Genomic DNA, 26,377 nt, shown 5'->3' on the forward strand with positions numbered 1-26,377 from the left:
CTTAGTGTCCCAGAATCACAGTCCTGGCTGCTGTGCACCAAGCATGTTGTAAGTATTTTACCGTAACATTCAGCTTGTGGAGGGCAGAGCTCAGCGTGTCTCCTTCCGGTTCTTCGGTCCTTCGTGTTTGATTCAGTGACCCTCCAACCACACATTCCCTTCGTTTGCTTCTAACTTTTGGCAGCAGTGGTAATTTTTGGTTTCAGTCTGTCAGTAGTCAGTCCCAGGGGTTAACAAGAAAAGTGGGACTGGGGAGTTGAGAATAGAAATGTTAAAACTGACAGCACTTTTGCCATGAAATCTTTTTTTTTAGTTGAAATATTTTTATTTTATGTTCAAAGAGCCAGCATTAAGATAGACACAATGGATGACCCATTTCGTGAAGTCCACTTAATCCAGCTTCATGCAGCCTGGGTCCTTTGCGTCCTGATGGAGACCCACCCCGGTGGCACATCCTCAGGCCGTGATTCCGGGCCAGATCATGCCCGTTGGAGCAGAAGTGGCGAGAACAAGAACCCTGGCTGAATTTTCTCGGCTCCAGTAGAACCGCTGGTTGACCCGCCTTGCTTTCTCGGTGGCAAAAGACTTGCCATAAAATCTTTCTATTAAGGAAGATAAAGGGCCTTTGGAACCTCTTTCCCGAGACCGGTCAGGACAGTGGGACTTTTGTCATATGTAAGAGGGCTTACAGCTGTCACAGGAAAAGTAGAGACTGTTTTTAGAGAGGAAAGTCTCAGAATTACCTAATTGGCTGCATTGGTCGGTCAAAAGTAAAGTATTTCACCTTTCTTTTGAGAGTTCACTCCAGCTCCTAACACTTGAACGCCAGGATAGAGGGCCAAACCTAGTGGTAAAATGCCACACTTGGGTGTGTCATCCACAAGTAAACACGATTTGTACGTATCTCATGGACACCAGAGAAGAAGAGATCATAGAAAAGGTTCTGAGAAGAAGAGACTGTAAATGTCCTCCAATCACGTAACTCATCCAGTATATGCAAAATGTCAGATTTAGCTAGAGTATTACTTTTTTTATGAATACTTTTTAAAAATTAATGTTCTTTTTAAACATTTGTTTGTGTATGTATGCATGTATTTATTTATTTAAATAATCTCCACGCCCAACATGGGTTCGAACTCATGACCCCAAGATCAAGAGTCACTTGCATCCTCGGAATGAGTCAGCCAGGTGCCCCAGCTGAAGTATTATTCTGATTTTATTTGGGGTGAACATTTTTCCAAAAGGTCTTTAGAGAATTCGATTGTAAACTCGGTAGTCCTTCATTTCCCTCACAAGTAGTGCTGATAATCCCAGATTTCTCCTGCTCAGGGCGTCTTGCAGGAGCTTATCCTACAGGGTTGGAGGGAACTCTCCTCACCCTTAGATTTTCAAGCTTCTGAACCTTGAATGCTTCTAGATTTACATGTGGAGAAAATCTAGGTTTGGTTCATAAAAACTTTGCAAGGACAGAGATCCAAATCTCTTATGAAGAATGTGACTTCAACACATTTCTAAGTAAAGTCTTCCCCGATTTAAGTTGTATTTAAAAACATTTTTTTAATGTTTATTTTTTTATTTTTGAGAGAGACAGAGTGAGAGCAGGGGAGGGGCAGAGAGAGAGAGGGAGACACAGAATCTGAGGCGGGCTCCAGTCTCTGAGCTGTCAGCACAGAGCCCAATGCAGGGCTCAGACTCGGGAACAGCGAGATCATGACCTGAGCCGAAGTCAGACGCTTAACCGACTGAGCCACCCAGGCGCCCCAAAGTTGTACTTTTAAAAAACACCCACTAAACTATGATGGGCTGGAATGTAGAAAGTAAAATACTAACATACTTTTGCAGCTTCCTATGAAAGAGCTTGAAACTTGTAGCTAACCTGTAGATAAACTTTAATTTGCCACGTAAGAACCAATACTGCGTACATTTGACATGTGGGCAGGAGGAACACGGGGGTGTGAGGATGTTGTCAAAGGCGTGTATGTGACCAAAAGCATACAGGGGCCACTTGGAGGACTGCCTTTTTGGCCACTGTCTAATTGACATTGAGAAGAGCGTCCTTATGATCACACGGAAGTCGGAACAACACCGTAAGCACTGATGCTTAAGGTTGGCCTGGCACCAGAGAAAGACATTAAAGCCATTCACGTTGCAATTCTGACCTCCTTTTCCACCATTTCCCACTTGCCAGTTCCCTGAGCCCAAAGCATAAAATTGAGCCAAAAACGTACGACTGATGTCTACAGACTCAATTACATAAGCTTTATCCTTTTTTAGTCCATAATGTTTTTATGATAGGCATATGTAAAACAGGGAATATTATTCTCAAAGTGTTTCATGTGGTCTTGAGAAAGTAAACTATTACTAGAAACGAATTTCCAAGGAAGAGTGGAACAAACGGGGGCTGTTTTTGTTTGTGTTCAGCATTTTTTAGATTTTGGCCACAAGGTGGTGTGGTAGTCCCACCTGACAGTTAAGTAGTGTGCAAAGTGCCATTGGAGGGAACAGTTATTTCCTCCATATACAGGAAGGAGGGATGTATAGGGCAGAGGATTATAGTGAAACATGACTTTTCAAGGTCGCATAGAGCTCTAATATTCTATGGACCTGACTGCAAGAAGCTAGCTCGCCTTGGCCCTCAGGATGTGAAGCTAAGAATTTGATACATGAGCAATTCACCTATGCTGCCAAGGAATGAATGTTTGAGCTTTTTTTTTTTTTATATAAATAAAAAGATTTTTTTTAATGTTTATTTATTTTTGACAGAGAGAGAGAGAGAGACAGAGCATGAGCAGGGGAGGGGCAGAGAGAGAGGGAGACACAGAATCCGAAGTAGGCTCCAGGCTCTGGGCTGTCCGCACAGAGCCCAACACAGGACTCCAACTCATGAACCGCAAGATCGTGACCTGAGCCGAAGCCGGACTCCCAGCCGACTGAGCCACCCACGTGCCCCTGAGCTTTTTTACATTTACTGAAAAGAGAGAAAATTGTAGGGCTGACATAGACAACACTTTTAAAGATTTTTATTGGCCCCTTCTTCCTATTCTTGTGTGTGTGTGTGTGTGTGTGTGTGTGAACAATGCTCTGCAGGGTCAGGGACTCTTACTGTGCATCTTGACACTTCATAAAACCGGGTGTGGACATTCTTTCCATTTGGGGGGTCAGCTCCCAACTCTCCCCGGCTGAGGGGCGCCCCCTGAGGAGCCCCCAGCAGGGGGCACGCTGCTACCCTCTGTATCCCTAAGCCCACTTAATCTTCTCCCCCCCTCAACTGACCCTGGTGTCATCTCTCCAAACGTCCGTTTGTAAAGCCCCTCTACCACCATCCCCCAGGACCCAGAGCTGTGGCTTACAACTTTGGCTGGCTATCAGAGCGCTGGGAAGCCAGGGCTCTCTCTGTAGGAGACCAAGAACGATTGTTACATTAAATCCCATCTTGCAAACCAGGAACAATTTTTTTTTTTCCAGGAGAAAATTCACACAATCAAAAATGGTAATCATGAGCACACGTGCTCCTGAAAAAAAGCCATTTCGACGTTGGGAGTGTTTGTGCTTTTCCGCTAACGCATTCGTTCTTGTTCGGGTATCCGGCTGCCGGTTAGGGCTCACTCGTAACAGTTCTAAGAAAAATTTCTGGAAGGAGAGCAACTGAGAAGATTAAAAACATTAACCTATTCCCCCTTCAACTGAGGAAGAACTCCATTATTTGTTTGCAGGATACCTTTTTACCACATCTGTTGTACATTAAAATTGCAGGATGAACTAATGAGTTTGTTCTAATGAGTTTTGCAGAAGAGATGAGTCATGAGATCATTGACCTGCTAGAAGAAGAATCTCTCTAACCGGAGAAATTGCCTGACTTCCTGAAGATACTTCCTCTACGCAAGTTATTGATCAGTGTCTCCCCAGCAAGACATATCAGTCAGGGCCAGAGATATTTATCAGTAGGCAATATAGTTAATAAGACAAATACAGTAATAAAAAAACAATTCGCGGCTCATCCTCAGATTAACTAACCTGACAACGATGTCCGTGGGGCTCCTGACAACCTGCCTCCAAGACTCCGTTGTGGGTGCTGGGATTGCTTCCTTGTCTACGAAGGACGAGCACAAAGTGTTGCCACCCTACGCTTGGTGGCTGGGGTTAGAAACTTCAGATGAAGGACAGATAGCACTGAGAAATGTAAAAACTCACTTCTGTTTTGTTCCCTCGCATTCAATAATTAATCTGCAAACACTAATAATGTACCTGTTATCATATAAAACAGTGATTTCTCATTTTGCAAACTTCTCCCTTGAATCACAACTGCATCATTTTTCTTCAAGATTTGGGAGAGGGTCAAAGGGGCGGTTGGGGAATCTCAGAAGAAATGGGACTTTAGAGCCAGTGGTGTCCTCCACTCTTGGGTGACTGGACATGGACTCGGTAGGACACAGGGTCTTCCAGCAGTCATGGGAGGCCAAGGACATAGAAGTCATCCCCCTAATTAGTTAACTCTGTCTACGCCTCTCCCCAGGGCAGCCAACCCCAACCAGTCCTAGAAAGGCATTTGCTACTCTGCTGTGACACCCAGTCCCAATGTGTGGGTGTCTTTCCCCACACCACCAACACTCAGACACTGGATGTCCTACAATTCAACTAAATTCTAACACCATCTACCGAGACAGAGTGTCACATGTCATGGGTTAAGGGCTCAGGCCCACAAGGCTGCCTCCCCACCCCCCAACTTCAGATGCCAATTCCTGCCCAGGTTGTCACCTGTGCTTCTCAGTGGCTGTAAATCAGAGGTCCCCACGACTCCCTCACTGGGTTCTATTAGCTTGCTAGAGCAACTCACTGAACTCAGAGAAACATGTTACTAGTGATCGCTGGTTTATAAGAGGATGTCAGTCAGGAACAGCCAGATGGAAGAGATACACAGGGCAAGGTCTGGGACAGGGCGAGGAGCTCCTGTGCCTTCTCCAGTGCTCCACTCTGGCAAATCTCCAAGGGCGCATTCACCCAGAAGCTCTCTCAACCTGTCCTTTGGATTTTTCCGGAGGCTTCATTACAAAGACACATTTGATTAAATCATTTGGCCATTGGCCATTTGATTCAACCTCCAGCCCTTCTCCCCTCCCCAGAGGCCATTGGGGTGGGGCTGAAAGCGTCAGCCCTCCAATCTGGTTGGGTCTCCTAGCAACCAGCCTTCATCCTGCAGCCCTCGAGGCTCCCAGGTGTCTCTTTATACCTTGGCCAACCCACCTGATCTAGTCCTGGCTGGCAGTCCAGATTCCTGAAGGTCTGTCTTCTGTGGAAATACACACTTTGTGTAGGTTAGGGCTTAGAATTAGCTAGATGCCTTGTAACCCCAAGAGCTCCCTCCCAGGACCCAGGCCCTCTGGGTGCTTTCCTAGTTTGGCCCAAAGTTACCTTATTAACATAGCAAAAGACACCTTTGTAGCTTTCTATCACTTTTTAAATTCCAAGGGTTTGGAAATTCTGTGCCAGAAATGGGCATGAAAACCAAATACACATCTCTTATGATAAATCACAGTATCACAGCAAACGTGATCTTTTGTGACAGGTCTGCAATTTTTTGTGGCAATCTCTATCTTAAATTTATTCCAGTTTTCATCAAATAAAGGGAGTTTTCATAAATTTATCTTTTTGAAGACAGGGCCTATAGACTCATTGACTGAAGTGTATAAAAGATACAAGTTGAATTATATAAAAGTAATAACTTGAGAAGAACTTTTTCCCCAATACAGAGATTATAAACCAGTTCTAGAGGCTGCTAGAGTCAGAAACTGGGTGCTGACTGGTGAGAAAGGGCTAATGATGAGTAAGCTGGTAAAACCAAGTGAAAAAGAGAGAAGAAATATTGTCTAGGAACCTTGACATTATGACTTTTCCATGAGATTTTCCCAAGTTCTGTATCATAAATTTGAAACTTTACCATCTCATACACTGAAAAGGCATTCAGAAATGGGACCGGATACTTTGAAATTGAATATGCCCAGTGAAATATGACCAATTTCTATTTTGGGGGAGCAGCCTATCTGTAACACCTAACAGGGCCACTCTACCAGACGGTATTCGGAAAGCAAACTCTCCCGGTCCTTTCTGGAACGAGTACTTCTGGACCCAAGAGCCAGGGATCCAGTCTGGGTCCTGCAGCTACTTTTATATTTCTCTCGTGGACTAATGTCCACCCGGTCCTATTTGTGTATCTTGTAAGTACAGTTGCACCAATGAGGAACTTGACCTAGTAGGAGTCACGCTCTCCCTTCCACGATGGCTTATCAGGAAGAGGACACATTTATCTCTGTACCCCTTAGTACCTCGCACCCAGGAGGTGCCCAAATGAATAAATGGAGTGTATATAACTCTTGGATTTCTGCTAAAACTATTCCTATCTTCAACGACTCAAAATAGCGTAACAGAACGGGACGAGGAAACTGGAGAAGTAAAACGGGCTCTCAAAGGCATTAACCACACTAGCATGTTTGCTAGGGTACAAGTAATCTGTGTCAACAGTTCAAAATAAATTTACTCTTCAATAAGGAAAGCAGTCCCCCCACCCTTTCCTTTCTCTCTTGGGTAACCAAAATATCCATACTTAAAGTACCCAAATAGTTGCAAACAGCAAAGCTCAGCCGATGTGACAAATAAGAATGACAAATTGTTGGAGTGCTGAATGTGCGGTTTTGATGCGTAAAGAACGATGATGGGCACCTGGGCGGCTCAGTCTGTTGAGCATCTGACTCTTGCTCTTGGCTCAGGTCACGATCTCGAGATCAAGCCCTGAGTTGGGCTCCGCGCTGGGTGTGGAGCCTGTTCAAGGTTCTCTCTCTCTCCCTCTCAAAAGAGTGATGAGTAGAGCTCATGGGTTTAAAAAAAAAAAAAAAAAAAAAAGGAAAAAATGTTTTTAAGTCTAGATACATATTTTAAACCATTCTGATTTTAGAAACGTGATGAGTTCTCCAAAAACAAAAGACAAAAATACATCTTGCCATTTTAGAAAACAGACCCTCCAGCCCATCACCAGAAGTGAAACACGTACCCCTCACTCAGTTCCCAAGGATGTCGGCACCGGGCGTCTTCTTTGCGCACTTGCTACAAAACCGGTCTTTACCTTGAACGCTGGGGACACGCCCCCTCGGGAGCCAGCGCTGAGACCAGGGCTGGGACTGCCTTCATACTTACTCCCCTGCGGCGACTCAGGCGACTCAGGCACGGACGGGTAGTGAAGCAGGGAACAGTGTCTGGCGTTAGAGGAAAGGAGTAGGAGAAGGCCAGGGGCTTTGGTTTTCTGCCGTTTGCCTGAGTGCAAAGGTTTAGAAGAGGTTTAAGTACTTTTAAAAGGCTCTGTTTCTTTGGTTGTATTTTCAATAACAGAGAAACGGCATTTTTTTTTTACTACTCATAACACTTTATTTTTACTTTGTACAAAATACAAAAATGCAAATCCAGAGAGTACAGACCAGTAGTGACAGGCACACTGCACAAGAGCAAACCTTGTCTAGCAAGACGTTAGTTTTTTAAACTTTATTTTAGTGAATACATGCATTATATAAAACAACAACAACAACAACAACAACACAAAGAGGCTAGAGATTTCACTATTTCTACCCCCAAAATAATGCTTACTATCAAGACTTTGGATGGGACCAAAACAAAAGAATTAAAAAGGCCGATAATATATATATATTTTCATAAAAAAGTAAAAGCCACCATAAAATGTGTTGTGGGTTTTTTTTCCCCCATCACACTGATTACATTTCTTCTGAAATGCCACACGTGTAAACAAAACAAAACTCCTGAACTGGACAGTAAATACTCGGGAGGGTTAGCCTAGGTACCTGCTCAGTAGTTTAAAGCGTTTTTTAGACATTTTGAAGCCTTTCTATTCATTTGTCAGTACAGTGTTCCAGCCATCCTGCCCCTTTTTCCCTTTGATATATATCCCGGGACAAAAATGCTTGCATCATTGAGTCTCTGTTCCCAAGAACTAGTTTTGAAAAAGGAAGAAATGTACAAAAATATTTAACAGAACTATGAAAGATGTAGGAAAGGAGTTTTCTTCGTCACAAAGTAGTCTTTGCTTTTGCATGGTTTCTTCTGTGTACTCTTCACGGTTGGTTTATCTGCCCCATGAATAAGACAGCACCTATAGAATTAAGAGGAAACAGAGCGTGACTCTATAAAAACCATTTCATAAAATAAGATAGAAGGCGTGTAAAATAAGGGATAGTCCCTAGAGCTGTCCAACACAACTTTCTGCAGTGATGGAAATGGTCTATAGGTTCATTGTCCAATATGGTAGCTACTAGTCACAGTGGCTATTGAGCCCTTGAAATATGGCTTAGCTAAGAACTGAATTTTAATCTATGTTTCATTTTTTTTTTTTAATGTTTATACATTTTTGAGAGAGACAGAGACAGAGCATGAGCAGGGGAGGGGCAGACAGAGAGGAAGACACAGGATCCAAAGCAGGCCCCAGGCTCTGAGTTGTCAGCACAGAGCCCGATGCGGGGCTCGAACCCATGAACGGGAGATCATGACCTAAGCCGAAGTCAGACGCCCAACCAACTGAGCCACCCAGATGCCCCTAAAAGATAATTCATTTTAATTAATTAAAAGTTAAATAGCCACGTGTGGCTAGAGGCTCCCATATTGGACTTTGGTTCAGGAGAACACTAATTATGACATTAAAGATACTTGTTTCTACTCTGAACGAACACGAAGCCAACCTCTCCACAAAGATAATCTTCTTTTTTTTATTATTATTATTATTATTTTTTTATTTAAAAAAAATTTTTTTTTTCAACGTTTATTTATTTTTGGGACAGAGAGAGACAGAGCATGAATGGGGGGGGGGGGGCAGAGATAGAGGGAGACACAGAATCGGAAACAGGCTCCAGGCTCTGAGCCATCAGCCCAGAGCCCGACGCGGGGCTTGAACTCACGGACCGCGAGATCGTGACCTGGCTGAAGTTGGACGCTTAACCGACTGCACCACCCAGGCACCCCTTCTCCTTCTTTTTTAAAGCTTGAGAGAGAGAGAGAGAGAGAGAGAGAGAGAGAGAGAGAGAGGAGAAAGGGAGAAAGCACAAGTTGGGGAGGGGCAGAGAGAGAGGGAAAGAGAGAATCCCAAGTAGGCTCCACACAGAGCCTATGCTGAGACCAATGTGGGGCTTGAACTCAGAAACTGTAGATCATGACCTGAGTCGAAACTGAGTCAGACGCTTAACCAGCTGAGCCACCCAGGTGCCCCCTTTACTTAATCCTCATAATTGTACTAAGAGGTAAGCACTATTGTTACCCACAGTTTCTTTTTCTTTTTTTTTTTAATTTTTTTTTTCAACGTTTATTTATTTTTTTGGGGACAGAGAGAGACAGAGCATGAACGGGGGAGGGGCAGAGAGAGAGGGAGACACAGAATCGGAAACAGGCTCCAGGCTCTGAGCCATCGGCCCAGAGCCTGACGCGGGGCTCGAACCCACAGACCGCGAGATTGTGACCTGGCTGAAGTCGGACGCTTAACCGACTGCACCACCCAGGCGCCCCATGTTACCCACAGTTTCAAGACAAAAGCTAAAGCACAGAGCCAACTCTGAGCCTGTGACTTACAAAGCCAAGATTTATTGAATTAACAATCCTCAGGCCGGAACAACAGAGAGGGCTCACAGAGGTTGATGACGTATGGTTTCTTATAAAATTGAACTAGTACATTTATCAGAATATGGACCAAAAAATCAAAAGACATCAGAAACCCCCAAAAGGGCTGCAGAACTCTATGTTAAAAACAAACCAACCAACAAATCTAAAATCAGCCTTCACAAGATTCCATCACACTCTGTAAACACGGCCTGGATTTTCTTATCTCTTTAAGGTGGGCGGTTCTATTCTTCAGTGTTTGCATAACACAAGGGAGTGGAATTAGAGCAGCAAGGTTGGATTTCACCAGGATCCTGGGGACCTTTCTGAATGTTAACAGCCAGTGAGCAACAGAAGGGAAGAATCACTTACCTGTGGGATTATGTCGGATGAAAAATAGAAAGGGTCTGTCTACTATAAACCAGGGAGGTGACGACCTTGCAATTAGAATCGCAGCTACGGGAAGAGAGAGAAAATGTGTTACACCCAGCGTGAGGCCAGCAGGGCAGCAGGCTGGCTGGATCTTCCATGCTGGAGTTTGGGGACACAATTCCCGTCCCTTGGGCTGGCCAGGTTAGAACAGGCCCAACGGTCACCATTTACGGAACACCTACCGTGGCCCAGGCCCTTTCCACTTGGGTGTCTCATTCAGTCTACACAAGTACCATCGTCCTTAACAAATGTACTTACTCCGTAGGCTTTTTACGAGGATTAAGTGGCATAAAAACTATTATAAGCTCTTAGAACAGTGCCTGCCACTGAACGACACCTAATGCATATTCACTGTTATTATTAGCTGTTTTGTATTCATACCATCTGCCTTGCTGATGAAGGCCACTGGTCCTCTTAGCTCAGCCAAGTCCCTTCTGTACACCCAGGCCCAGCTTAGCGTTCAACTGTTTTGTCTGTGACTTTTCCTTCGGTAGTTCTCCTTTGCGTGGTAACGGAGGCCACTCACTCATCTGGGACCTGCGACCTCGTGTTGCTGTTCAACCCGTCGGGTGTAGACACTCGACTTAGACAGCAAACCGTTTTAGGCCCAGAGTCCCAGTCATCCTTACTCTGCCAAACTTACCCGTGGCGGCTTGTTTTTTTTTGTTTTTTAATGTGTACTTATTTATTTTCAGAGAGAGAGCGAGTGCAGTGTGGCGAGGGGAGGGACAGAGCAGGGGAGAGAGAGAATCCCGAGCAGGCTCCACACTGTCGGCGCAGAGCCTGATGCGGGGCTTGATCTCACGAACCGAGCTGAGATCTCGAGCTGGACGCTTAACTGACTGAGCCACCCAGGTGCCCCGTGGCCTGGGTTTAATAAGCTTGTCTCAAGGCCTTGCAGGAGGGCAGGTGCCGGGCATCACGGCACTGCTTTTTCCTCGATGGCCCGGTTCCCTTCCTCAAACCCCACAAAGCGCTAATGGCTTGGGCTTAATGTCACAAAGGAAACATCTCCACTTATGTTGGGGAAAATCCCCCAACCCAGGGTGACTGAAAAGCAGTCAACAGTTAGCAGGTTAGCAGGTCTTCTGGACTGAACCGTATCCCCTTGAAATCCGTATGTTGAAGCCCTAACTCCCAAGGTATCGAAATCTGAATGAGGTCATGAAGGCGGGGCCCAAATCCAATGGCGCTGGTGTCCTCATAAGAAGACAGGGAGCCAGGAGGGATGTGCGTGTAAGACAAAAGGCCAAGTGAGGACACAGGCAGAAAGCAGCCCTTGACCTTGGGCTTCGGACCTCCAGAACTGTCAGACATAAACTTCTGCTGCTTAAGCCCCCCCAGTCTGTGGCCCCTTGCTATAGCAGCCCTGCTGACCGACCCAGCAGGGCTGGCCTCCTGGGTGTGTGACTGGGCAGTCACGCTCGAGAGAACCCCACACTCGGGTCAGGGCTCTGCTGCCCCTGTCTTGAAATTCTTAGTAAGTTTTCAGTAAGGGCTCCATATTCACATTTTGCACGGGGCCGTGCAAATTAAAGTGGCCAGTCCTGATAGTTACACTAATTGGCAAAACTGGCCAATAACAGGCAGCATTCGGTTCTCACTTATCATCACCTAGAAGAGACAAAAGGCATCTTGAGAATTCTAAGTGCTGTTACTCTAGGTCTTTGTTTTTAATGCTATTTTAAAGGATTACAAATTAAGTGTTTATCCTAGAAAGGCCATAAAGTGTCTATTCGGAGCATAAATGGTACCTTTTAACGACCAGAAATATGTGACCCAGTTACAAGCCTACTAGGATATTCACTTTATGAGTTTGCAGAGTTTGGCCAGATCTGTTTACCCCATCTCAGATGGATAATGAGGGGGTACAGAGACCAACCTAAGATCGCTCTATTTTCTCCTTCATCATATAAACCATGAGGAGAAAGCAGATGTGGATGTTCTAATTATCAGAGGAGGCTGCACAGCCGTCCTGGGAATTCAACAGCTGCTTGATAATTCTTCACTTTGTCCTAGATCCACTTGGCTGCCTATTTCCCATGGCGAGTGGCTATTATTTTACGTTTCAATATGATGATTGGGTTTTCCTGCCAAGAAGAAGCCGGCATCTGCTTTAACCTTCCCAAGGGCAGGGGTCGGCAAACCACTGTCCCCAGGCCAGGTCTGAGGAGTCGGATCCTGCCTTTATAAATACATAAAGCTTTACTGGAACACAGCTGCGCCCATGGGCTTGTATCCTCTGTCCTGCCTTCACACCACAATGGCAGCGCTGAGAAGTTGTGGCGGAGACAGGACCGCCCACGAGGCAGAAAACACACACTACCTAGCTCTTTACCGAAAAAGCTTGTGGACTCTTGTCCCGGAGGAACTGCTCGCACCGAAGGGCTTTACGAAACAGACTCTGAGCTTTGAGGGTGCAGGTCCTTAACCTGTCTAAATTCACCACTGTCACCTGGGGGGCAACCCACGGTGCCCGGATGAAAACAGGGTTTGCTGCGTATCTGCTACGTTGATGGGCGGACCGCAGCACGCTCCCTCCCCCTGCACCCCAGCCGGTCCTGGCTCACGACCCAGTTCTTACTTGTTGCTGCTGAAGCTTTCGTTCCGTCTTCACTGACTTCAATTTTTGCTTTTTGCAAGATTTGAGAGACGTGAAGGTTTTCTGACCCTGTTTCCGGAAAATGAAACAAAAACAGCATTTATTTGAGATGCGGGCCATCGGTTTGGCTGCGGGAGCGACTTCAAATCCATGGCAAATTCCAGTTCTTAAAAGGTGTCAGGAGAAGTGACCTCTTCCGGTCTGGTGACTGGAGGTTGTGGGATGACTATCGACCTGCAGCGAGTTTCAATCTCTGCCAAGCGAACTGTGGTTTCGCTTCGGAGGAGGGACTCCCCTTCCCTGGATGTGTTAGTGCCTCTGTCAAGTCAACTCTGACCGCTAAGGATTGTGTAAAAAATAAATAAATAAAAAGAGTAGAGCTTTAAAAAAGGAAGTCCAGTTTCCCAGGAGAAACGAGGCAACAATATTATTTTTCAGTACAGAATGTCAAATCCAGGGAAGATTGCAGAGGGGATTTACAGATGGGGAAACTGAGGCCCAGAGTGTTAAGAAATCTGTCCTCAAGTCTTACGGCTGGTTACTGGCAGAGTAAGTGCTCGCTCTTCACCACAAAAGCCACTCATCTCATGGCCATATCAGTGAGAAGAGTGTGGAGGGTAAGAAGGGTTTGGAACCAGACTCAGAACTGCAACTGTGCCTCTAGAACCTTCTAGTGAATTAACTTTCCTTCTCAGCAGATTCTTATCGCTCCAGCGATACCCACTGGCCGTAGCATTCGAGAACACGAACGGAAGTTAATGCTAGCCTTGGTGGGACATGGGTCTGGATGCAAAGGGAAAAAGTGCTTTCTGTGTCCCCTGGTTTTCACCTGCACGGATGCTGGGCTCTAATATGGCCGATGGGGAATGAGAGGGGGACATCTGCAGGGCGCATGTCACCTGCGAGTTAAACATCACACCTCAGGGGAACTTCAGGCACCTGGTCCTCCTTTGAGCACCCGTGAACTCCCATGGCCATTACGTGGTATGTAGATCACAGAAGAGAACCCCGAAGGGGAAAACAATGAAACAAGGCTAACTTCACTGGGCTGAGGAATCCTGTTAAAATGATTCTGATTCAGGAGGTCTGGGTGAGACCCAAGAGTGTGCCCTTGAAACGAGCTCCCAGGTGATGCTCATGCTGCTGGACCGGGGGCCAGAGTCCGGATGCCCGAGGACGAAAGAGCGTCAAAATATCCCTGTGGCTGCAAGTTCGCCAGGGACACAGTGTGGATGGAGCCCTAGGACGGGTACACAGGTGCTCGCCTGCAGGCCATCGAGATTGGTAATGAGCTTGTCGAGGGGGAAAACAGGAAAGGAGTACAAATAATGTTTAAGCCGTGACTTTTCTCTGGAAGAAGGCTGCTGTGCTCCAAATTAAAAAGACCAAGAACCAACTATTGAATATCACTCTGGGAGAAGGTGCATATATTGGCAAACGAGGTGATACGACACCAGCTGTGTCCTAGATGCTCTGGCAAAGAAAGCTTCTCATCAGACCCTTTGAATTCACATGATCCCGGATTAATGGGCATTAACACACCTGGATATGGTGCATGCCTGTTATTGTTTGATGGAAGCAAGTATCTGAGAGTTCAAAAACCTTGATTTTTGCAAACACTGGGGAATGGTTTGCATTTGGAAGAGAAAGACTACTATCTAAGAGCTACATTTTTAAGTAATGAAGACAATACACGAAGTGCTTGTTTAACGGTGTCGACTCACTCGGGCTTCACCTGAAACGTGCACATGAAACGTGGGGACAGGTGATTTACGCTGATCTAAATGACGGAGGATGAGCAGCATCATTTGGTGACGAATCAGACTAAATCTGGGAGGGTTTCAGGGCAACACACTCCTAATTTTGACCTTTTCTTTCTGAACGAATGAGAGACCCAATTTGTAACAGTCTTCAAGTTTCAGAATGGGGTTTAAGTCGAACATACTTGTTATTTTCGAAAAATTTGCTTTTGATGGATCAAACATCTCGGTGATGCCGAGCACTTTCAGCGGCTCCTTCAGATCTGTTTGTGCTACCGCCGTGAACCTAGCAGGAAAGGAGAAAATAGGGGGAAATCATTATACCGTAAATGACGTAAGAGGGTGGAACCCTTGCCGGTGGGGAGACGTTGACAAAGAGATTCCTTTGTAAGCATGCTCTGAACACCAGTCTAACCTGTGTCTGAAGTCGTACTTCCAAGATTTAAGTTAGAGGACAAGTCATCTCTCGAGCACTTTGCTAGCAAAATGAGGACACCGTGACAGGAAAGGGGGTGGTCACCCCCTTGTGTGCGACGGGCTTCCCCATTCCGGTACCTAGGCAGATCCGCTGAAGCACCCTCCCTTATGCTGATGGGGGGGGGTATCTGGAATACCCCCCCGAATATCTCCACTTTTCCCCCATTGCCAACCGAAGAGCCATCATCATGGCTGCTGTAAGAACCACCGTCCTTAGCGGGATTGGTCAAAAGAGAGGAGACACATTCCTGCTCACTCTTGTTGAGATTATGAAAGCATCTTACCGTTAAGACTGGAACAAACATTAGGAATAGGTGAGAACGTATGCTACAGGTGTTGGGACGTAACCTTGGGTTTCTTGGATACTTGCGATCTGGCCTTCCAGCCGTACATATGTAAATGTCAGTTAGTAAACCTATCGTCAGAGGATGTTTTACCAGGTTTTATCCCATCTGGGGGAAGAGCAAAGGGTAGGTGGGCAGACGGACTCTAATGATAATTTACCATTATCGTTGTGCTTTACCTATTACGTCATTCTGTAACGTACACTTACCATCTTATTCATTTACATCAAGCACTGCCGACATGAAGGCTCATTTCACACACGTGTACACACACACACACACACACACACACACACACACACTCCTGGGAGGATTGCTAATACTTATTATGAATGGGCTTTTCTGATTACTTAACTCAGTGACTAGAGAAGTAAAAGCTTTTAGAACTGGAAGGTAGCTTTACCACCCCAAGACGTGGGTGCTTAAAAGCCCTGGACACTGGTGGCACAATCACAGTCCGGGGACGTTCGCTGCCTCTTTCATGGGTCTGGGTAAAGCATTCTCGGAGCTGACAGAAATTCAGGATTTGGGCAGAATTTAGGATGACTTTTCCCTTGGTTTCAAGTCATAACAGTTCAAATTCCACCAATATTACACTTTCAGGGTATAGTAATAAAAAAAAAAACCTACCATAGATACTAATACAAGAATTCTGCCTGAATGGTTTCAAAACATTCCCTTACCACCTAGCTTTCGGACCTTGGCCTTCAGAAGCTTCCAGCTAAAACTTAAGAAGACTAACACGAAACTCCTCATCAAAACGCTACGAACCTTTACCGTGCCATTATACATGTATTTTTCAGTCTTGGGGACAAAACTAAATATGTTAAAAGCTCTCAAAATGGCATAAGGAGCTTGAGGTCAGAGGTCAGGCTGCCTTCTTTTCTTCCCCACTGTCATTATCCTGCCGTATGAGAGGCACAGGGATTGGAAAAAAAAAAAAAAAAGAAGAAAGAAAAGCAAAAAGCTTCTCCAAAAGCAGACCCTTGTATTCTCTCCAGGCAATTTCTGCAAAATAAATCAGGCCTCACGACGCGCCATGTCTTAGCCCCATGTTGTCTGGCACCTGACGCGACCGCCACCAGGGACCGAGCGCTCTTACTTGGGCAAGATGACCTGTACCCTCTTGGGCACCATCGTGCTCATCCAGCTGTCTATGGTCTTGGTGCTGATGTGAGGGATGATGGCCGTCAGCGGGGTGGAGCTCTCCGTGGGCAGCGCGATCAGCATGCTGATGCTTTCCCCGTGGTAGGGCAGTTCGATGAAGTTGTACCATAAATCGTTGGGGGTGCTTGTAGACCCTAAAGAAATCAGAGGCAGGTTCAGTGCATCCCCTGATGACTTCTGAGAGGGGCAGGAGCGAGTGCTGATCACGTGGGTGGCCTCAGAGGGCAGAGAGCGGTTCCGTTTGGAAACTTCTCTTTTCCAAATATGGTTTCCTTAGAAAGACAAAGATAAGGACCGTTATTTCTTCTTTCCTCTGGTAAATAATTCCCTTTCTTCAGTTGAGATCTGTCTTAACAGAATGCCTTGGGGCGTCACCAAAAATTCCGTTGAGTGGAATTTAACTGGATCATGAGGCGCTTAGAAGACAGTACTTTGCAAGAAGCTGACCCCTATCATGTGAATAAGAGAATGAATTTGGGCTGCCTGAGAACGGTTCTTTTGGCTGAGCCTACGGGAGCATGTGAAGAGGAAGGAGAAAGGGATGAACGGCTCCATTGTGTAGGAGCCACACCAACCACCCCACCCCAACCCAACCCACACCAACCCCCAACCACCCCAGCACATTTACAATCTACAGCGTGCCCCGAGGTAGGGCACACAGTCCCGTTTTACACCCGGGGGGCTGCGCTTACAGAAATTAAGTAACTTGCCAAGGGACACATGGGCTAAGTAAGCAGTGGAGCCCCAGGACTCAGGCTCAGTATGTCTCATGCCAACAATGACCTTTGTAGTTCACTAACGCGACTCCCTATTCACTCTTCACCCATTCTGGTCACTGTCCTTACGGCTTTTCGATACCTTATGGTATTTGTACTCACAAATAAAAGGCCGAGAACGATTTAGACCAGCGCTTCTCAAAATGTTGGTCTACAGAGCACCCATCCTGCAGGACGCTCAGTAGACAGATTCCACACGCCACTGAATCGATTCTTCCTACGGATTCATAATAGACCCCAGTACCGTAAAGGCTCCGAGTCATTCTGAAGGAAGGAAAGCTGTTTGGCTCTCTGCAGGTTTCCCAAGCTAATTTGATCCTAGAACCCTCTCATCTCATGTGAAATATTCAAAATATTCAGCAACTGACCAGCACAACTGTGTGCGGACCGGTTGGAGCTGATGAAAGCACTTTCATAGGGCACCCGGGCGGGGTCAGCCGGTTCAGCATCTGATTTCAGCTCAGCTCATGATCTCGTGGTGTGTGAGTTCAAGCCCTGTATCGGGCTCTGTGCTGTCAGCTGAGAGCCTACTTGGGATTCTCTCTCTCTCTCTCTCTCTCTCTCTGCCCTGTCCTGCTTGCATGCTGTCAAAATAAATAAACTTGAAAAAAAAAAAAAAGCTTTTAAAAAAGAAAGCGCACCCATGAAGGGTGCCATGAAGGGTACATGGTCCAGAGAGGCCCTGGCCTCCCCGGGAAAGAATATTCCACACAGCATGCCATAGGATCCCCGGGAAAACTTCCCATTAGGCATGTGATGCCAGTTATAAAAATTAACTAGGTGAACGGAAAGCCAGCATTTCTAGATTTCTGGCAGATTTCAGAAATGTTTTACTAAACACTTCAGCCTTTTTAAGAACGCGGTGACCTTGGTGAGGCACTTAACCTCTGTGTGCCTCTCGGTATGGAGAATGGAGATACCACGGATATTAAAAGTGTGTACCTCACAGGGTCGCCGTGACGGTTAAATGAGGAAAAATATGTAAGGTGCTTGACAGGGCGTGGCCTGTGGTGGGTGCCCACTGAACGCTGGCTCTCTCTACCTCCTCCCCCTTCTCTAAATGACCCAGAAGGACAACGTGTTTAAGAAAAAGAGAGGAAGCGAGCTTCTCTCGTGATTTTCACTTGTCTTCTCTTTGGGGACGACCTCCGCCAGTCACTGCATGTGAGACAGGGATCTTGGATAAGCCAGTTCTCCACGGGTGGAGGTTGTGGGGGGCGGCGAGAGGCACAGCCAACTTTCTCTGTCTTCGTTACATAACGAACACTTCTAGCTATAAAATACGATAAAGAATAGCAAAGTTCTTAGAATACGTGACATGACAGGATGACATTTGAGTTTCTCCCTCGGGAAGAAAGCTGGGGGCAACTCGTGGAGCGCTCGGTACACCCGGTCCCCGTCCCGCTCCATTTGCCCGCGGGCCGTTCGGCAACCTTGTGCGGCCTGGCCGGCTGGGACAGGCGGGGACTGTCACTCAAGCCCGGTTCTGTCTCGGGGCTGCCTGAGAATCAAAGAGGGGATTTTTTTCACTTTCCTTTTACTTTGTGTAATAAGATGGTCTGGGCAGGAACCAGAAAATCAATGGGAGAGTCAGGACAAACATCACTTCCTAACGAGCCTTTTAATCTTCAAAGACAAGAGGAGGCCCCTACCTGGCAAAGCTGTTTGAGAAATTCTACGACTTAGGAAGCGGTTAGGAAATGGTTGCTCCAGGGCATGAAATAAGGACCTGGAGGCAGCCGTTAACCACTTCTAGACACGTTTACTGGTCTGATGGGAGGCAGCGGGGTCATGAATAATGAAAAGTGACGAGCCTGGGTGTCTTTGAGTCGGGAGACAGCTTCCACCTTCAGCAGTGAATCCGGTCTCCACCGAACACGTCATTAACTGATCAGTAATACGAATAACCACTAACCGCTTTGTACCCAGTCGCGCACATCTGCCTGATGACTCATTTCTCCCTGGCCCCACTTCTGCTTCTGATCACAGGCGCTGATGGCACAGCGTTGGCTCGGATGCCCCTGGCCATACCTCTTCCGTTCTTCTTTGCTCCGTGGCTTGAGGAGACAGGGGACAAAAATAACATCTTGCCTTCCACCTGATCAGTCAAAGACAGCTTTCGCAGCATCGGCCCACAGAGGACAAAGGCTGAGGTTAAGCACACGAGACCTGGAGTTCTAGGACCTGGGTTCAGATCCTGACTCTGAGACACTAGCTCTGGGCCTTGGGCAAGTTGCTTAACTCCAAGTCTTAGTGTCTTTATCTATAAAATGGGATAACAGTGCCTGGCTTACAGAGTTGCTGGGAAAATTAGACGAGACAATACACACAGCACAGTGCTCAGCACAGAGGCTTGCACGTTGTAAAAACTTGCATCTACTGACGGAAGCAGCTTCGCAAAGTACTTCTCGAGCGTTCGGTCACCGTTCAAACAGTCGAAACACAGCACTGGTCCACCAAGAGACATCACACCTGCTGCAGAGGACACAGCTCCAGGGCAGAGTGAATCAAGCAAGGAAGGGGTATTTGGGAGCCTTGCGTCACAGCAGGGAGCCCGTCATTGTCCCAGATACCTTTCCATTAAAATGCCCCGCCCAGGCTCTCCATTCCTTAACATCTGGGAAGCCCATTGAGAGTTCTTTAATGGGGATGATACCGGAGTACATAAAAATGTGAATGGAGCAGTTTCATTCCTTCTAAACAGGAGGAAACAGATGAAAAGGGAAGACAAGTCTTTTCTCTTGGATGAGTAGGGATCAACAAATCCTTTAATGAGAGGTTAACAGGCAAACGACCAAGTATTAGAAACATGGAGAAGATTTAGAAGATCCTGACAGTGGTACTTTAGGGATGATCTAGATTTTCTGGAAAGGTCCCTAAAGCACTCTGATCCCTTCTTTAAATCCTACAAAAGGAGGAAGTAACTAGGCTCACTAAAACGGTAAGAACTCTTCTCGGCCTCTAAATTTAGAGGGAATATTTTAAATATTGAATTATCAGGAAAACTTTATACATGAAAACCCATCCAGTTATCTTCTACTACAAGTAGCGTTAAAATTTGTAAGAACTTTTGACTCAGCAATTCCTATCCCAGGAAATTACCTTTATAAATTCTGACTCAGTTCTAAAGATTTAAGTACAAGAATGCTCACTGAGGTGTTTATTACAGGAAAAAAAGTAAATGGCGACCCACAGGATATTATAATGAATTTATGCCGTGGAGTATTCTGCAGCTGGTAAAAGGATCAAATAAATCCACATGAATTCACATAGTTTTCCATGATTTACCGTCTAATGTATGAAGCATATTACAGTGTAATCCTCCATATGCAAAAAAGTTTCATAGACATATTTTGCATATGCATAGAAAAGGTCTCAAATAATACACCTACCACTTAATAGGGTTTTTTATGCTGGGAAATGGGATTATAGGAGAACATTTACTTTCTGCCTCATTCTGTTTTATTTGTAGATTTTGCAATGAGCACGAAATATGCTTCCTTTAAAAAAAGACTGCAAGGCCTTTTTTTTTTTTTTTTGACTTTTAAATTAGAAGAATTTCTATCCTCAAATTGCTTACACTTTATGGGATACAGTCAGAAGGGTTTCCCCCTCCTAGTTTCCACCCTGTCTCCGTAATGCTACTAAATCAATCTTCTCAGAGATCTTGATGGCATCTGGCCGGGGGCAGGTCAGGAAGACAGAGGGTTGGAATGGCAACGCTTCCACAAGGTGAGCGAGGCGGCTTGGTGAGGCCCAGCACACGTGTGCCAGGTGGCTGCAGAGGTCGCGTGAGTGGGCAGGGAGGCCTCCGAGCTCACTGGGGGCCTGTCTCAGCCGCAACCGCCACGTTGTGAGCGCTGGCCGGTCGTGCTGGCCAGACCGACGACAGGCAGAAAGTGGGTGACCAACCAAGCGGTCTGCGGTCGTGAAGACAAACACCAGCTGTGCTTTCTTCAGAGGCCACAAGACACAAGACAAACCTGCCCTGTCGTACTGCAAAAAGCCACCGTGCTGGCCAAGGAGGGAAACCAGGGCAGCACAAGGGCCATCCTTGTGCCGTGGCAGGGCCCAGGACAGGAGCCAGGTTCCAATCCCAGGTTCCTCCACAGCAGCCCCATCTTTGGCACGGGGAGCGGGGCAAGAAGGATGGCAGCCGTTTTCCAGGGTTTGGTGTGAGGGAACGAGAACCGTGGAGAGAAGGCCGACTTCCACCTTCTGTCCTGAATTCAGGGCAGGTCAGTAAGGGTCCGACAGGAAGGAGGCAGGACACCAGGCTGGGTCACAGGAGCACTTCTAAAGCACGGGCAGAGTGCAGCGAGACCGCTAAGCACAGTCGCTTGTGCTACAAACAGTGGGGCACCATCACCAGCCGTAGGCTGGCAGGGGCGAGGGAAGCATGGTGACCCAGGGAGAAAGCCCCCCTGAGCACACCTGCTGACAGGAGCTCCGGGGACCGCAGGGAGGGCCGGGAAGTCAAGGCCCCAAGTCGCCTCACCTGCGAGCTCCCCCCACAGCCAACTGGATGGGAGGCAAGGGAGCCCACACGTGCAGCCTCCGGGGTGGGTGGGGGGGTGCTCGGGAAGGTGGAGGGAAGACCGCCAGCTCACCTTGGTTCGACAGCGTTCCAGTCGTTGACAGGAAAAGTACATTTACGCACTGCTTTCTGTAATGTGCACACGTGTGCTCTGAGACAAATCGGGTCTTAATGGAAAAGCTACTCGCATATGCAACTCCCTCTCTAGGAACCTATTATATACTCAAGAAAACACGTTACACTCCCGCAAACACACACACAGTAGCGTTTCATAGGAATGTCTATAGGATCCTTGCGTTTTAACCTTGAACTACTGACATTTACTTTCCAGCAACAGAGATATACAGTAATTGAGGCCCTTCACTTTTTTTTTTTTTAATTTGAGAGAGAGCAAGCGGGGTAGAGGCAGAAAGAGAGAGAGAGAAAGAGAGAGAGAATCCCAAGCAGACTCCACACCGTCAACGCAGAGCCCAACGTGGGGCTCGATCTCACAAATCGCAAGATCATGAACTAAGCAGAAACCAAGAGTCGGACGTTTAACCGACTGAGCCACCCAGGCCCCCCCCTTTTTTTTTTTATTAGAACAGAGAATGTGTATAAAGATTGACCTAAAAGAAAACGGCTTTGCTTCAGAGAAGAGCTGGTAGCCATGTTAGTGTGCCGATGAAGTCTTCCTGGCAACACAAGCCGGGAGCAGGGAGGGCTGGGGGGCCGACGGGAAGGAGGGAATGACTTTTGGGCAAAAAGAGCCTTTTATTATTCTCAGTTGCTGAGCACGTTATCTTTCTGCAGGGCTTTCAAAAATACATATTATCTTTAAAAAAAAAAAACACACACATTTGAGTGAATGCCAAAATTTTACCTAGAAGCTGAATGATAAGAAGGAAAGTGACTTTATTTATTGCCTTCTTCACCTAAGTCATTCCTTAATTTAGAGAATTATGCAGCTGGCACAATACTGAGCGGTGCCTGAAGCGAGCGTATGCAAAGGCGATACCTGGGGCCCGCATGTTCCGGTACGGATCGGAGGCATAAAGGCTAAGTTGCAGAGGAAAAAGATGAATTTAAATTGGCTCACAAATGCTTCAATGAAACCAGGCTTAGAAAACAATCACCAGGCTTCATCTATCAGTGCTGCGGCAATGACAGCAGGGCTCGGTCATTGTTTTCCTGACTGTAAAATTGATACAGGCTTGGGCGCCTGGGTGGCTCAGTCGGTGGAGCCTCTGACTTCGGCTCAGGTCGGGATCTCTCTGCTTGCGGGTTCGAGCCTCGCACCGGGCTCTGTGCTGACAGCTCGGAGCCTGGAGCCTGCTTCGGACTCTGTGTCTCCCTCTCTCTCTCGCCCCCTCCCCCACTTGCGTGCTCACGCTCTCTCTCTCTCTCTCTATCTCTCTCTCTCTCTCTCTCCAAAATAAACAAACATTAAAAAAAAAATTAAAACTGATACAGGCTTGTTTTAAAAAGTTTCAAATTCAAATAAAGAAAAATAATCACCTGAAACACTACTACTGTTGACATTTTATCGAACACCCTGCAAGACACGTCTCTACAGATGGATGGATATATAGAAAGCATTTTACGTAAATGTGATGAATCAACATCTGTTGTACTAGAACTTGTTTTCTGAAATCAGCAACATATTGTATCATCTTTCCACTTCTGTAAAGCTGTTTATCATGTACGTTCCACTATATGTACATATCTGGCTTTTATTTATTTGCTGAGGTGAGATTATCTTCAGAGTAGAAGTTCCTCAATGCAACATGGTCTTCTAGGAAGTCCCCCGCCCCACATCTCTTTCCGCCCACAGTGACCAGGGCACCCATGTCTTCCCCCCCACCATGAGAGCCACCACTGGGCTTTGTCAATCTTTGCAATTTTTGCTAATCGGGTAAGTGAAAAAGAAATCTAATTTTTACTTGTATTTCTAATTTGGTAACGTAAGATGGTGATGACTTCGTAACGTTTTCATGCGCTTTATGCCTCTTCCCATCTCGTATTTTGTGACCTGTCCTCTGAACATTCAACCTAAGAGCCTGTATATTATATATTAATACATAACCCTTGTAAATAATACAAAACCTTACCAGGAACTTTAAAAACATCCTGCCCTCCTCTCTCCCACCCTTTTAGAAAAATAAAAGTCAGATTTGCTCTCGGACTAAGTGAAAGCACTCTCAGGGCCCTGCCAAGCATACACTTACCGCATCGGAACACAGAGAGCTGGGCCAGCATGGGCACTTGGTAGGACTTCCCATCAGCTGTCACAAACGTGCGTTTCTTTGTGTTCTCAGGTTGGAACCGCGATTTCCACAAACCCTTAAAATACACGGCATTGACCAGGACCAGTCTGGTGAGCGCACCATCGATGAGATTTGGGGAGAGCAGATTGTCGATCATACCTGAGAAGTCATGGAACAAGCAAGGGAAAAATTCAGGATTGGCAGTCTATTTGAGGGCAAAAGGCAGTGTGGGATCACGGACAGTGAAAACTCAAAGGAATTTTTAAAACACTTTAAAAAGGGAACTATTTACAACACCCTCTTTGTACCTTCTCATGTTCTTCTCGCTAAAAATGAAAGCCGAACAGTTAAGGCTAAAATCAGAGAATCCATAAAGACTTTGAATATCCTTTATTTGGAGGTTACCAGACATTTCCTTAAGAAATTCTTTTACAACGAATTCCCCATGAACCCCACGGTTTAGAAAATTTTACTCGCCTAAATGATTAATTAACGATGAATTTCTCTGTTTGCTAATAACTGGCGTGAATGACTGCCAAGGAGGGTTTTCGATGGGCACAAGATAGGCACAAGGCATGCAGTTGTTGTCTGAACCACCGGGTAGATTTAATGCCGGTCAAAAACCAACCTCTTCGACCTGTGCGATCTGATTGAGGGTAAAGGCTGAATTTCTCCTAAAGTTTTAGAAACGATGGGCATTTGGAATCCCTGATACCACAAGGCCTCACAGCTACTTTAAAGAAGGGCTGGAGGGGCACCTGGGTGGCTCAGTCGGTTAAGCGTCTGACTTCGGCTCAGGTCGTGATCTCACAGTTCATGAGTCCGAACCCCAAGTTGGGCTCTGCGCTGACAGCACTGGAGCCTACTTGGAATTCTCTTCCTCTCTCTGCCCCTCCCCTGCTCACACTCTCTCAAAAATGAATAAATTTAAAAAAAGAAAAAAAGGGCTGGATCTAAAAATCAGTGTCTACATTTATGAGTTACGGACTGAGCTAGGTGTAATATTACAGAGAAGCAAGGAAATAGCGTCTGTTCTAGAAGGCCTCCCAGTCTTGAGGGGAAATTCACTCCACAAAATGTAGAAGACCATCCGTCTTGATTGTGTTAGGAGTGAAGGAGCAGACAACCGTTCTAGTTTCAGAACATTCTTTGAGGCCACGAGGATCCTTCCTGAGTGCTATCTGTACTTGACGGTTTGGGTTTTCGTTAACGTACCTTTTGCTCCGTCTCTGAAGATCCAGCTGTGTGTTTATGAGGGGCCACTGATACCCGAAGTGATGAAAAATTAGTTCAGAAATTCACTGTAGCTTTTGGCCTTAGCGTATTTAAAAAATACATAGTGCCGTAATGTAAATGCTAGTTGTAATTCTTTATTTATTTATTTTTTTTCAACGTTTATTTATTTTTGGGACAGAGAGAGACAGAGCATGAATGGGGGAGGGGCAGAGAGAGAGGGAGACACAGAATCGGAAACAGGCTCCAGGCTCTGAGCCATCAGCCCAGAGCCCGACGCGGGGCTCGAACTCACGGGCCGCGAGATCATGACCTGGCTGAAGTCGGATGCTTAACTGACTGCGCCACCCAGGCGCCCCTAGTTGTAATTCTTTAAATGGTGAGAGTAAAATCAATAGTTTCTGAAGAAGCAAGAAGGTCTAATTCAGCAGAGAGAGCTTTAAGTCTGTCTGTCTGTCTACCTATCTATTTATTTATTGGGGGGAGGGGAGAGAGTGAGGGAGACAGAGGATCCAAAGCAGGCTCTGTGCCAACAGTAGACAGCCCAATGAGGGGCTCGAACTCACGAACCACGAGATCACGACCTGAGCCAGAGTCGGATGCTTAACCAACGGAGCCACCGGGTGCCCCGAGAGCTTTAAGTCCTTTTAGATGATGTTCAAGAAGATGCGAATGTGCAATAAACGAATGTTTGGATAAGTCGTGGTAAAGACGCGCACCCAGAGGTTTCCCAGACCCCAGAGGGCTCCGTAAGTTTCATCACGACTCCTTTCTTACACAAGGGGGCACCAACGCTAAGTCAGGACCTGAAGGAAGATACACAGGCCATGAACGGCCATCATTCGACCCAAGGGCGGCCTCCGTCTTGTGGGAAGGAAGTTAGAGCTCTGTGCTTCAGCCACTGCAAGCACCTTAGAGCTCCTGACGGTGAGGGCTGTGTCTTGCCTTTGCTGGGAACATCACCCAGTCCAACCCCTTTGTGCCTTTAGGACACAGCTCCCTCTCTACTTGTAGTAAATGTCCTCTGACCCTCCTTCCCAACTCCCAGGGGTTTCCATAAAGCTCAACACTCGCTGCTGCCATACCCGAGGTATTTTGTGCCGGCCGAATTTAACGTGTCTCTCTCCCCGAGCTGAACCATCAAGTGCACCAGAGCAAGGACCC

General features: G+C 46.4%; 1 protein-coding gene across 2 annotated transcripts in view; it reads right to left on the reverse strand.

Moving 5' to 3' along the window:
• Positions 1-7,387: 7,387 nt before the first annotated feature.
• Positions 7,388-26,377, reverse strand: part of SERPINE2 (serpin family E member 2) — a 62,714-nt gene continuing 43,724 nt past the window's right edge. For both annotated transcript variants that reach the window (XM_023259735.2, XM_011285653.4), the window contains exons 4-9: positions 23,942-24,139; positions 16,357-16,555; positions 14,619-14,719; positions 12,656-12,742; positions 10,012-10,095; positions 7,388-8,149 (exon numbers count right to left, since the gene is read on the reverse strand). In XM_023259735.2, the coding sequence (XP_023115503.2) occupies positions 8,112-8,149; positions 10,012-10,095; positions 12,656-12,742; positions 14,619-14,719; positions 16,357-16,555; positions 23,942-24,139 (707 nt within the window). In that variant the 3' untranslated portion in view covers positions 7,388-8,111. The remainder of the gene's footprint in view (positions 8,150-10,011; positions 10,096-12,655; positions 12,743-14,618; positions 14,720-16,356; positions 16,556-23,941; positions 24,140-26,377) is intronic.

This window comes from Felis catus, chromosome C1 (genome assembly GCF_018350175.1).
Source record: "Felis catus isolate Fca126 chromosome C1, F.catus_Fca126_mat1.0, whole genome shotgun sequence".
NCBI lineage: Eukaryota > Metazoa > Chordata > Mammalia > Carnivora > Felidae > Felis > Felis catus.